The sequence below is a fragment of the Lycium barbarum genome, chromosome 3, assembly GCF_019175385.1.
Source record: "Lycium barbarum isolate Lr01 chromosome 3, ASM1917538v2, whole genome shotgun sequence".
NCBI lineage: Eukaryota > Viridiplantae > Streptophyta > Magnoliopsida > Solanales > Solanaceae > Lycium > Lycium barbarum.
In genome coordinates, this window is record NC_083339.1 from 9,099,931 (window position 1) to 9,113,790 (window position 13,860).

At 33.3% G+C, this 13,860-nt stretch overlaps 1 protein-coding gene across 1 annotated transcript; it reads left to right on the forward strand.

Annotated features, from left to right (window-relative positions):
- The first annotated feature begins 1,025 nt into the window (after window positions 1-1,025).
- Window positions 1,026-4,559, forward strand: LOC132630181 (protein SODIUM POTASSIUM ROOT DEFECTIVE 3). Its single transcript, XM_060345756.1, has 3 exons — window positions 1,026-1,880; window positions 2,502-2,577; window positions 3,892-4,559. Exons 1-3 carry the CDS (start codon window positions 1,308-1,310, stop codon window positions 4,020-4,022), a joined length of 780 nt encoding a protein of 259 aa, XP_060201739.1. The 5' UTR covers window positions 1,026-1,307; the 3' UTR covers window positions 4,023-4,559.
- Window positions 4,560-13,860: the final 9,301 nt, after the last annotated feature.

The window sequence follows — 13,860 nt, forward strand, 5'->3', positions numbered from 1 at the left end:
AAGAGATAGCGTACATTGGGACCCAAACTTATTTGCAACATATTTACTGTTGATTTTATTGATGTAAAAATAAGATGCGTGATTTTAATTACATTATTCCACTGACTTGAGTGACCATTTGAAAATTTTACTACTTTAATCGTAATTTATTTACTAATACTACTTTTTAATGTAATTTTTACTGTGACTATCAGCAAACTATTGAGGTAGTAATGAGCTGGAGATATTAGAATATAGTCGTTAGCATTAAATTCTGAAGATGAAAAGAATCTATCTCCAGGCTGGATCATCCAATATAAAATTAGCATATGAATTTAAATGTGTGTAACAGTATCAGGCTATCAGCCATCCTTCTTGATTATTTCCAATCTACAAGAATCCATAAATAAATACTTAGCTCTACCCCAAACCCCACTCCACCAACCAACCAGTGGCAAATTCAATCATGGGTTCGTGTGTTCAACAGAATCAATGCTTTGAGATTGCACTTTATGTATACAGTTAGATATCTCTATATAACATTCTTTATGTATACGGTTAGATATATCCATATAACATTAAATAACAGTAAGAGTTTTTATTATGAATCAAATTTTTATGTTATATTTAACTCTCTATAACAATGTTCTTTACCGATATTCTTTTTGTAAAATTAGCTCTCTATTTAGTTGATTTTTCCTTTCAGTATAATGATGCTAATTCTGATTGATTATACTAAGTTTTCCATCTCCGTTTTTAGTACTTTATTTTCATATTTAAAGCACTAGCTAGAATTGCGGTCCATAAAACCAAATATAAAACTAAAATATCTAAGATATTTTGTAATAGTAAGATGTTCTGTTATACATTTTGTAAAATTTCAATATTTTATCTTTCTTTTATAACATAAATTTTTTGAGAGAAATGACTTTTAGCATTTATAACAGTAAAAATAAAATAAAAATAAAAATCTAAAAGTCAAACGCTATTATAAGTGTGCTAAAAACACTCACTATAACAACTAAGAAATGATTATATAAAGGCCTGACTGTACAAGAAAACACAAATTTTGAATATTTATATATTTTGAAACTCACACTCAACTCAAATTGGTATATACTTATAAATTCTGAATCTGATCACCACCTGCCCAACCCCAATCTCATAACACTCTTAAAAAGACAGCATCTTAGCACAATAGTTCCTTCACTCCTTTCACCAAAAGTTTTAATGCAGATTCTCTAAACCTTTATACCCTTTCAAAGTTCAAAAACCTTATTCTTTCAAATAATCATTTTACTTAAAAAAAAAAATATATATATATATACATGAAAGGAATCGATATATTCTGTGCATCCCAAGCTTCAACTTCCATATGTCTTAGTATGGAAGAAGCCTCATCATCTTCTTCTTCTGTAATCCATATAGGCGGCGGCAGTATTTCTGCCAGCCGCCTAATCGACCGTCACAACCCTATCATTAGAGATTCTAGAAGAATCGGTGGCAGTGACCGTGTTGAACGGCCACTGCCACCTTGTTCTTCTCAGCAGCCAGTTTCTCCAAAACCAAAGAAGAAGAATAATAACAAAAAGAGTAGTACTACATCTTCAAAAGCATCAATAGAAACCAACAAGAAAAAGGCTAATAATAATGATCATAAAGGTCATTTTATTAAGAGAAGTAGTTGGAGTTGTACAAAGCCTGGTGAATTTATTACTCCACCTAGTTCTTCAAGGTACCTTTTAAGTGAGAAAGATTTATTTGATGCTTTATCTGATTATGATGATCCAGTTTTGAAGTTAGTTAATTCCAAGTCTTGTAAAGATGTGAAAGTAGCAGCAGATGAATCTTCTACTCCAAAGCCACCATCTTCTTTAAGTTCTTCTCCCTCAAAGGACCAGGTTTGTTTTACATTGATTAATTTAAAATTTAATTCAGATTCTATACATTGATTCAGTAATTTTTACAGTATATAAGTTAATTAAAGAATAAGTACATGCGTACAGGTAATTGTTGTAGAATTAGCAATTAATCTGAAAAGTAAGATAAGAGTATCAATTATATAACAGGTTAAATACAGTGGTAATGGAATTAATACTACATTATTAGTTTATATAAGTTAAACCCTTTAAATTTTTTGCTTTGCTTGTTAAAGTGAACTGTTAGATACACAAGACAAAAGAAGTTAGAAAAAACAGAACAAATAAGTGGTGCAGTGCAAAATTGGTGAAGCAATTTTCTTATTTGAATTTTGGAAAATAATTTTGGAATTAAGTTATGTAAGCTGATTGTAAAAAGAGTTTATACACTTCTAATGCAATTCAACATATTATAGTAGGACAGTTACCTTTTCCAATCGATTATTATAGAGAATTGTATGCCATAGCATTTTAAGTAACCTGGTTATATAAGTATTTTTACACCATTGATACATAAAACATAATTATATAATTGTAGAGAGTGGTCCAAGGGAACATGTGATCATATAATATTGACAAACTAATGAATTTAATTTGTTGCAGGTGGTTGTTCTAAGAGTTTCACTGCACTGCAGAGGATGTGAGAAGAAGATGAGGAAACATCTCTCTAGAATGCAAGGTATATATGGCTCTGCACTTAATTTTGTGATAAATCTTTTTCTCTTTGTAGTTTTTTTTTTCGTGACCATCTTACATGCCCCTTTGACATTTCTTGATGTCTCTTTCTAACGTAAATTGCACTTAATACTATTTAACTAACCATTTGCTAAAGAACCGAGATAAGTTCACTCTGGAGATATAGTAATATAGAATAGACAGCTACTTCTAAGCAACTGATAGAATCGGAGGGCCCCTTCTATCAAAGAGAAGGACGGGTTATTCACGTTCATTTGATTGTTAGAAATGATGAAATTTGACGACCAAGACGATATATTCTGAAACTCTTTCATTTTATAATAGTGAATTCTTATTTTTATGCGGTAAATAACATTTCCTATTGATTGTCCCTAATACAATCAAACCTCTCTATAACAACATCGTTTATCTGAATATATTTTAGTTGTTGTAGGCTTATAGTGAAATGCTGTTATAGAGAACATATTATATCTAACATAATATTAAGGTCAGTTCCAAATATAATTGATTATTATAATGAAATATTGTTATAGATGATAGTTGTTATAGAGACGTTTGAATGTATAATCTGTTGTAGCAGCATATTCTCTGCGGCATTTTCCAACTAACTAGTACCACTTGTTCACTTATAATTATTTTTTTAAGTGACTTGATAGTATTAAAAAAAACTTAACACGGTCAATGTATGTTAAACTCACCTATAATTTAAAGTCAATCAAATTACACGGAAATCTTTTGAAGTATATTGTTGCTTGGGAAAAGGGTCAAATTTCCTTCTACTTTCAAACATTGTTTACATCTAACCTCTCTAGCAATAATCCACCTTAGCTATCAAAATCCCACATGGCGTGACATATGGGTAACACCTATAATTTAAAGTCAATCAAATTACACGGAAATCTTTTGAAGTATATTGTTGATTGGGAAAAGGGTCAAATTTCCTTCTACTTTCAAACATTGTTTACATCTAACCTCTCTAGCAATAATCCACCTTAGCTATCAAAATCCCACATGGCGTGACATATGGGTAAGGTGGAAGAAAGTAGTGAGGTGGCGTGCCACGTAAAATCTACCTCGCTTAATCACATGTCAAGCCATGTGGGATTTTAATAGCCTCGGTGGAGCACCATTAGAAATTGGAGTATTTTTATTTACTTTGCTAACGGCAGTAATTTTGTCCCGGTAGTAGGACAAAGGGATTAGATGTAGACAATATTTGCAAGTAGAAGGGTGAATTTGGCTCTTTTTCCTTGTTGCTTAATGAAACTTAAATTATTTTTTTGATTATCATAAACAGGGGTGACATCTTTCAACATAGACTTTGCTGCAAAGAAGGTAGAAGTTATTGGGGATGTGACACCACTTGAGGTTCTTGCTAGTATTTCTAAGGTGAAAAATGCACAACTTTGGCCACCCACTCTGAGTTGACGAATTTTACAAAGAAGCCTGTAGTGTCTGATGGAAATTTAGAAAATCTAACTTCTCAAAATTTACCGGGAGAATCTTGGATCAACTGTAAAATTATCTCTGTGTAACTTATGGGTAACAGGTTCGAGTTGTGAAATCAACATTGATGCTTGTGCAAGGATACACTACTTATATCACACTTCGTTGGAGTGGACCCTTCCTCGGACTCTTCAAGTATGCCTTGGAGATCAATTTGTTTTCTTATCTGGGGGTTTAATAGGTGGTATTTGTAAGCTTCTGGTCTTGAGTAATGAACTCTTGTATACCTAGTAGTTTCTTTATATAGCAAAATAAGTTCAAAGAAGAAAAATGCAATTCTTGAACAGTGTGTGCTCTCACATCTGTTGTTTGGGAAAAGACACTGTATTTGGTACAGTGAAAAATCTCGAAAAATTTGAAGTCTTTCTCAAGCAACATGACTTAAATCTGCCCACAGAAGAAAACGCATGTCCTAAATTGCAGCTTCCTAGGTGAGCAAATATTTTTCATGTTTCTGCCCTTCGTTTGTTAGCAAGTCGGCGCATTGGTTGACCTCAGTCCAAATATGTTTAATGATGGCATTTTGGCTTTCGACAAATATTTGCGATCTTCAATAATAGCCCTCAATCTTGGGAATATATCTTTGCCAAGAACAGATTTATGTCATTTTTATTTTATATAGTGTTGGCTTGAGACGAATTTAAATGGGGAAAAAAAAAAACATGATCGGTGAGTATTCATATAAGAGACTCTGACATGTTTGGGATTAAGACATAATTATTGTTATACTTTGTGGTTCACCATTTCTAAATTGGCAAAAAAACCAATCTAATTCATTCACCATTTCAATATATAAAATGCAGTATTCTCAAGATGTTATTTGGTTCTTGAATATTTAGTAAAGCCAATCATCATAGGGAGAAGCTCTAATTTACTATACAAAAAATTCATTTCTCGAACAATGACCTCACCGGTTCAAGAACAAATTCACTAATGAATTGAAGATGAAATTTCTCTACCTATACATTCCAACAATTAGATAAAAAGAGAACATTAAACCAAGTTAGTTACAACAATGAATAGTCGTTGCTTCCCTTTTTCTTTTTAACCGAATCTCGCCATTTCATAATGTCTTTTGATCGGTTCTTCTCGTCAGTAGCAGAGCTAGAAATTTAAATAAAGAGATCAAGATAAAATATCTTTACGCCAACGAGATTCAATAACGTATATCTATGCAAAAAAAAAACCATTTTTAACCTATTTGAATTGTATAATTTTTTGACGAGGCCTCCGCCCTTATTTTTCGCCATGTATTACACAAAGTATCATTCAAAGAAATGACATGTAACGACAAATATTCACCTCTATTTTTTTCCTGAGTATGAGGATAGTGTGAAATTTTGTCTAGTATTGTTCTCTTAAAGATTGAGATGTGCACGCCTTATTGACCCCTACACTAAGGCGCAATTAAGCGAGGCAAAATACACAATCTAAGTTTCACGACTGAAAACACTACTTCTCCTCATGGATATTCAAAGAAATGACATGTAACGACAAATAGTCTTTGTTTTTTTAACGTGAGGTTGAGGAGAGTGCGTTACTTTATCTAGTGGCGTGCCCTTAAAGATGCAAGAAAAAAGGGGGAAATATCTAAAATATAATCTGACTCCACATCACATATACACATTTAGCACACAAATCACTCATGTTAAACATTATGAACTCTCTTTTCCCATCTAGAGATGTAAATTTGGGGTTTTTTTGTTGTTGGGTATGCGAATAAAGCACTACATTGGTAGCTGAAAAGAAAAAGGAGATACTTATAAGAAGTTGGATACTCTTAATGATGTGAGGCCTTTTGGGGAAAACCGTGCGGGCTTGGCCCAAAGCGGACAATATCACATCATGTTAAGAGTATATTTGGGCCGTTTTAGCCCAACAACTGGTATCAGAGCCAATGGTTTGGCGGGACGAGTATGAAGATGGCAGAGTGTGGCGTGGGGCCCGGTTTAGTGCCTTTGCCAGTCTGACCTATGGTATGATAATGAGCCACATGGAACTTAGTTCGAGGGGGTGATTGTTGGGTGTGCGAACAAAGTACCACATTGATAGCTAAAAAAAAAAAGGAATTACTTATAAGGAGTTGAATATTCTTAATTAATGATGTGAGGCCTTTTGGGGAAAACCATGCAGGTTTGGGCCCAAAGCGAACAATATCACATGGACAATTTGCAGGATTGCCTTTCGTTGGGGGTGGTCTTTAATTTTTACCCCTCAAAATGGTGGTCTTTAAATTTTGCCCTTCAGGCAGAAATTCTGCGTTAAGGCAGAATTTGCATGGGTAGATTTGCAAAATTCTGCCTTGCAAATTTTTTAATTTTTTTACTGAGCTGGAGTTCGAACCGATAACCTCGGGGTTTTAGGTGAAGGGCAAAACTTAAAGACTACCAATTTGAAGGGCAAAAATTAAAGATCACCCCAAATGAAGGGCAATCCACGCAAAAAAAAAAAAAGAAGATATCACATCATGTCAAAAGCACCTTTGGGCCGTTTTAGCCCAACAGAGGAGTGAGTAGAGCAAGCTTTGACCGGCTAAAACTTGAACCAGTCTCGTCCTAGTTAACATTTTCCATGATTTTGCCCTGGCAAGAAAATGCAAAAGTACATGAGACTGATGTTAGTAACATCAAATGAAAAAGAAGGATGATAAAATTTTGATTAAACACTCTCATGGCCAATTATTGTTTACACATAAAAATCTCACCCTTATTAATCGTAAAAGTCTTTTCAAAGTTGATCAAAATTTTATTATCTTTCTTTATTATTTAATATCACTAACACCATATAGTCGACTTCAATTTATTTGGAACTGACACATATATAGTTATTGTTGCACTAATATGGACCTTTGCATATATAATTGCCGACATCCAATCCTGATCGTTGAGGTTAGCTATGACCTATGTCCCATTCTAACAGTGTTCAATATTACATTCTATTATATCGCGCATCATTAATCTTCAGAGGCGAATTACATACTCATATATTCAGAATAAAGGAATTAGTGAGTTGCTTTCTTTTGATATATCCAATCTTATTCAATTTTTGAAGTCATGTTGTGCATGAAATTAAAAAAACTACCAAGAGTGGATTTATGAACTTTGGAAATTGGAATTATGAATTTTCGGGCATAAATGCCACAACAGTCCTGCCCCAAAACGTAAATGATTTATATTATAACCAGTACATTTTTTATATGTTTTGCGTATTAATAATATGATACTATATAATATCCACTTTTAAAAAAGAAAATTGTCAATAATATTTTGCCTATAAATTCCAATAATTAGACAAAAAGAGAACACCAATTAAAAACCAAGTTAGTTATTATAAGATGAAAAACCGCGTGTTGCAAATAAATGCACATTTTGCGGGAATATAGTTGCGCACGTTGTGGGATTGTAAAAAAAATTGACCCAATATTACTAGGGTTTTTTCCCACCAACTGTTAGGGTTTTTGACTTTTGTAGTAATTGGGTAGAGTTAAAGATCCTATTTTTACTACGAAGTTGTTATTATGTGTTGAAAGAAAATAATTTAAATATCATCTTCACCCAAGAATTAATACTCATAATTTTCTTGCTTTTCTTCTTCAAAAATCAAGAAAATGAATGTCTATGAAGATGAACTTCTTACTCTTTCACTTTCAATTAACTCTTTGCCTTTAAACTTAGGCGTACCACCACTACCACCACCCCCTCCTTCAATTAGTAAGGTCAACAGCGAAGAAAATATTGCAGAATCAAATGTGACCCCAATTTACAGTTACATGAATGAACCACCACGTACTCATAGGAGAGTTGGTTTGACTCATGCAAGAACTCGTAGGACGTCTACACAATCTCTTAATAAAGGAAAGAGCGAAACAATCACTCCCCCATATCCTTGGGCAACCTCGAGACGTGCCATCGTGCACACTCTCAATTATCTCGTATCGAATGAAATTACTGTTATATCGGGTGAAGTTCATTGCAAAAAATGCGAGCAACAATATCAAAATCAATACGATTTGCAAGAGAAGTTCAAAGAGATCGCTACATACATCGCGAAAACTAAGAGTGTCATGCATGATAGGGCACCATTTATCTGGATGAACCCTAATTTGCCTAATTGCAAATATTGCAACCAAAGCAATTGTGTTAAGCCTGTTATCTCACAAAAAAGATCAATTAATTGGCTATTTTTGCTGTTAGGGCAAACAATTGGATGTTGCAAGATACATGAATTGAAATATTTTTGCAGGCATACGAAGAATCATAGAACGGGTGCTAAAGATAGACTTGTTTATCTTACATATATGGAGTTATGTAAGCAATTGGATCCTCAAGGACCCTTTGATAGATAATTTAAAGGTTTTTTTTTATTAGTCTTAATTTTAGTTGCGAATTTCTATATATTTTAGAATGTAGCCTATCGTTTCCGACGTTGTTCATATGCAACAAGATCTTTGAGGAATAATGACAAACATGAATTATTTTTTTTTGCATTTGGATATTGTTAGTCTTGTGAAAATATACAACATCCAGTAGGGGTGCACATGGACCGATTTGATTCGGATTTTTTAAACACCAAATCAAACCAATTGCATCGGGTTTTTTAATTTATACACCAAACCAAACCAATAAAATTCGGGTTTTTCAACCTCGAGTTTTCTCAGGTTATTCGGTTTTCTCGGATTTTTTTTCGGAATAGTCTTGATACAAAATATATAACTTTTACTTCAAATATTTTTTTAGTCCTAGTAAGATATAACTATATAATTAAGGTGTTTCTTAAAAAAATAACACAAAATGTGAGGAGAGTGATGACATTGTATTAAAATATTCAACAAAAGATAATAAAATCGGTTAAAATAAATATTGCTAATTAATAAGCCATAAATAAAATGACCATAATCTAAAAAATACTAAGTCATGCTAAAATAAGTACGGCTAATAAGTATTAGTTCCATGACAAAGAAAAAAAACTTAAGTGATGAATTTTCACTCTCTAAACCAATTACGCAAAACTAAAAAATAGATATCCAACATTATTGTCATTCCTAGTGGTAAATTGAATTTTTTTTTGTTAGCATTAGTGTTGAGTTGGTTTTGGTTTGGACTTTATTTGAGTTACTGACATCCATAGGATATAAAACTTATTAACATTCAAGATTCTAAGTTCAAGCTTGAATAACATGATAATAGATTTAAAAAAAAAACTACAAATAAATTTAGAAAATATTTATAAATTACATTACAAATAAATATTTTTATATATAAATATTTTAAAAATTGAATACATATAATGTTGGGTTGATTTGGTTCAGTTTGACTTCTTTTAGCTAAAACCAAACCAAATCAATTATGGTCGGGTTTTTTTTTCAACACCAAAGCAAGTCAAACCAAACCACTCATCGATTTTTTTCTCAGTTTAACTCGATTTATCGGTTTGGTGCGGTTTACTTTGTACACCCCTAACATCAAGTTAATCTACAGACACTTGAATTTTTATTTTTTGTTTTTTTGTTTAACAAACTCTAAGTTCCTCTCATAACATATCTAACATCCAATTAGTCCCTCTGTTTCATTTTGATGGTCACACGTTTGATTTGGCACATCCCTTAAAGAAATTTTGTAATAGGGGTGTATTTTACTAAATTAACTTTATTAATGATGTTTTGGAACTTTAAATTTGACTACTACTCCCTCCGGTCCATTTGATACTTTCTTTTTACTTAAATTATTAAGTAAAAAGGTAATTTGACTAAATTATCCTTATTTATTGTTTGATCTCTATTTAATACTACTCTCTTTTTCACCATATTATTCTCTCTCCACATTTTATTGAGTAAGGGTAAAGGTGGTAACTGATAGTTAATTATCTCTTGATTTTCTAAAATGACAATTGTTTTGGACCATCAATTTTTAGTAAGGACGACAAGTAAAGTGGATCGGAGGGAGTAGTATTTTATATAGCTATTTAATACTAAGTTTAGCATAGAGACATTTTTTTGTGCGGAGTGCCCTTCAAATGCACTGGTCTTTAATTTTTGCCCCTCAAATTGCTGATTATTGTCCTTCGCCTAAAACTCCTAAGTTCTGGGTTCGAACCCCAACTCAGTCAAAAATTTACGTCAGGTAGAACTTGGATTCGCAAGGCAGAATTTTGCCTTCAAACTCTGCCTTAAGGCAGAATTTTGCCTGCAGGCTTAACTTTGGCCCGAATAGGCCTAAGTTTGCTATAAAACTCTGCCTTGCGATTTTTTTTTTTACTGAGTCGGTGTTCGAACCCCAAACCTCAAAAGACCTCCAATTTGAGGGGCAAATATTAAAGACCACCCGTATAGAGAAATAGTAATAAAACTCTCTTGATTTACTAAAATGAACAAGTAAAAAAAAAATAGTATAGGAGCCAATTATTATTTATTGTTACTATTTTCCTTGCAAAAGGCCATTCATACGTATTAATTAAAAAAATACATTTTTGTGGTCAAAGTACAAAAAGATTGACCATCAAAATTTTGGTTACAATAAACTCTTAATTACACTAATCCGACAAAGAAGAAATAAGGGTGTGGTCGTGTGGGTATAAACTACTCCGTGATTTATACAAAACGACAATACTATAAGCAAATTTAACAAACTCAACCACAAAAAAAGATCATTAGAAACGTGAGAAATTATTAAAATATAGTAAAATTGATGATTCTCAGCAAGAATTTAATTATCGGGTCGTGCTAAGATACGAATTAATAGACGCATGAACGCATCACTCCAACAATATAATGGCATCGAATATGAAACAAAGACAGTGTCGACCTAACCCCAAACTACAAAAAAATGTGTTTTAGGCCCCAAAAAATTAGAGGTCCCAAAAATTATTCCCATTATTAATCACATAGTTCAATATTTTATGTTATCTTTTGTAAACTTGGTCGATGTGATTATGATGAAAGAAATAGATAATTAAATTTGTAGTTGCTAATTGCTATGGAGTACTTCTTTTCATTCCAATTAATTGAATCAATTGTTTTTACAGTTATAGGTTTTCACGATTTTTTTTCTTTCAAGATCGTCGTAGACCCGCTGCAAGCTAATTAATCAGATCGTGAATATTATATATTGAAATTATATGTTGATTTTACTTTGAAAGGTAAGGATACATTAGAAAGTTGAAGGATATCTCAAAGAAGTTTTTCAAAATATAGATTAATAAAATCTTATCTAAGATATATTCTAATAAAAATTAAATAAATTGGTTACATTGTCAAATGACAGAGAAATATTATAAGAAATTGATTATAATTTTTTTAACAACTTTACACATCTCAAAAGGCTAACATAATGAACTTCAAAATTTAAAAAAATATATATATTATTAAATAACCTAAAGGATCCTCTTATCAATTCTATTCAACCGCCCTCGAATAAAGAATCATCCCTATATACTTGTGGTCAGTAAAAAACAACCATCACATCAAAATTGTCGTAAATTTAAGATTATTTCGTTTCGTCCTTATTAGAAAGCTAATTAATCATTCAACTGTGAGTCAAAAAAGGAATAATTTAACTCCCCAATCACGCCTTCCAAGTCCTCTGAACGAAATCAAGTCCAGATGAATATTCTTTAATGATATATATCTTCCAATAAAAAAGGAGGTCAGTATATAATGTTAAATACATTTTCTTGAACTATATAAACAACATAGTTCCTTCACCATTAAAAACCATTCTTCTACCCATTTTTAAGTCCTAAATATTACTCTTATATATGATATGATGAAGAAACAAATTAAAGTAGTCTTTTTAAGTGTCTTCTTTTTTTGTTTTTGACAACTCTTGCTATTCTTCAAGCCATGCAACTACTCATAGAAAGCTAATGGATTTGTAGTCTCAAATTGAGTCTACAAGTGATTTTGGTCACATGTTACCAAAAGGTGTACCAATACCTCCATCTGGTCCATCTTGTAGATCAAGTCCCGGTACACCTCCGTCGTGTCCGCCGGCTAAGCTGGTGGTTGCAGCCTCATTGCCGCCTAATGCACCACCGGCGATTGGATGTCTGTTGGAATTATATGTGTAGTGGACGTTAGTGTTACTCCTTTGTATGTGCATCTAAATCGTTGCAATATTATATTGTTGGAAGTGAGTATTTGATTTTGTTTACTATGTTTGAAACTATTGGGGTGAAATAGATTCACTGTTGGATTGCAAGTTTACTGTTGGTGATTCTGACATATGTTTTTTTTTTTCACCCGGTATCCGGTATCCACATTGGAGTCCGACTATATTTGGATTCGCGCCGTGTAGGGTCCCATTCGGGGTAGAGCACTCCCTACCAAGAATTTTTCTATATACAGAGCAGTGTTTTAAAAGGCGGGGGCGTAAGGCGAGGCGTTTTATGTCTGCCTCAGCGAGGCGTAAGCCCCGAGGCACGAGGCGTAAGCCTCATGGGACTTTAATTTTTAGTATTTTATAAAATGATATAATTATAATAAATACTTTTAAATTGGTTAAATAACGTAAAAAATTGAAGAAAACAATAAATAAGTGATATATACACACACACATATACATACTCCACCCCCACAAAAAAACTAATTAGAACAATCTATTATACGTACTTACAAGTATAAGTAACTGTTCGTTACTTTTTTGAGATAGTAGAAAACAAGATAAATAATTGGAAAAGAACATATATTAGGCATTCTAGCAATAAAAAAAGGTCTTGACTTTTAAATTTAATGTTTCAGTTCCTTTTTAAAATATTTGAGTAATTACATGTTGACTTTTGAAAATTTGGGCATTATACTAAGGACTTATTTAACAAATTTCGTTTTAGTTTGAAGAAGTTTTCTGGACTTACGCCCCAACAAAAAAAAACTCGCCCCAAACGCCTAGGCTTACGCCCCAACAAAAAAAAAACTCGCCCCAAACGCCTGGGCGTACGCCCCAAATTGTTGGGCGTACGCCTTTGGGGACTTGCGCCCCGACCCATCGCCCCGAGGCATTTTTGGTACGCCCCGCCCCGGGGCTCGCCCCGAGGCTCGCCTCAAAAACGCCTTTTAAAACACTGATACAGAGCTCGAACCCGAAACCTCTGGTTAACGGAGGAACAACCCCATCCGCTGTTAGGTGTGGAATTGGCCAAACAAGTCAATTCTTTTGTTCACATAGTCGTGATGTAAGCGCTTACCTCATAATAGTCGTGATGTAAGCGCTTACCTCATCATAGGAAATTCATTCCTATAAATAGGTAGCTTATGGTTCATTTGTAAGATATCATTAAGATCATTTGCTATACACATCCCAAGAGAGAAAAAATCTAAGAGAAATACTCTTAGTGAAAGGCCTAAGTAAGAGAAGGTCTTTGAGAGAATTTTCTGTGGTAAAATTCTTGAGTGTAATTGGGATTAGGGTTGTGAGGTTGAGTGTTGTAAACACTTGTAATATTTCTTCTTTAATAAGATCTGCAGCAGCAACGTGGACGTAGCTCTCACATTGAGGGTGAACCACTATAAATCTGTGTGTGCTATTTATTCTTCGCTTACATCACGGCGTAAGTAGGTTCTGTCTAAGGAGGTTGGTATTTAAGTGGTCCAGCTGTGACCCTCCAATCTTTCCTGGGAACCTGCTTACAAAGGTCGGATTTGGGATTTAAATCCTAACAACTGGTATCAGAGCAACAGGTTGTGTTGTGATTTAGAAACGATGGGAGGCGAAGATGGTACGACGCACGGCATCGGTAAATTCGATGGTACAGATTTTGCGTTCTGGAG

Bases quoted from the DNA above. Each gene is read 5' to 3' on its own strand.
- LOC132630181 (XM_060345756.1), top strand. From the start codon at position 1,308: ATGAAAGGAATCGATATATTCTGTGCATCCCAAGCTTCAACTTCCATA. The intron at 1,881-2,501 runs GTTTGTTTTACA...AATTTGTTGCAG, and splicing joins CTTCTCCCTCAAAGGACCAG to GTGGTTGTTCTAAGAGTTTC. The intron at 2,578-3,891 runs GTATATATGGCT...TATCATAAACAG, and splicing joins ACATCTCTCTAGAATGCAAG to GGGTGACATCTTTCAACATA.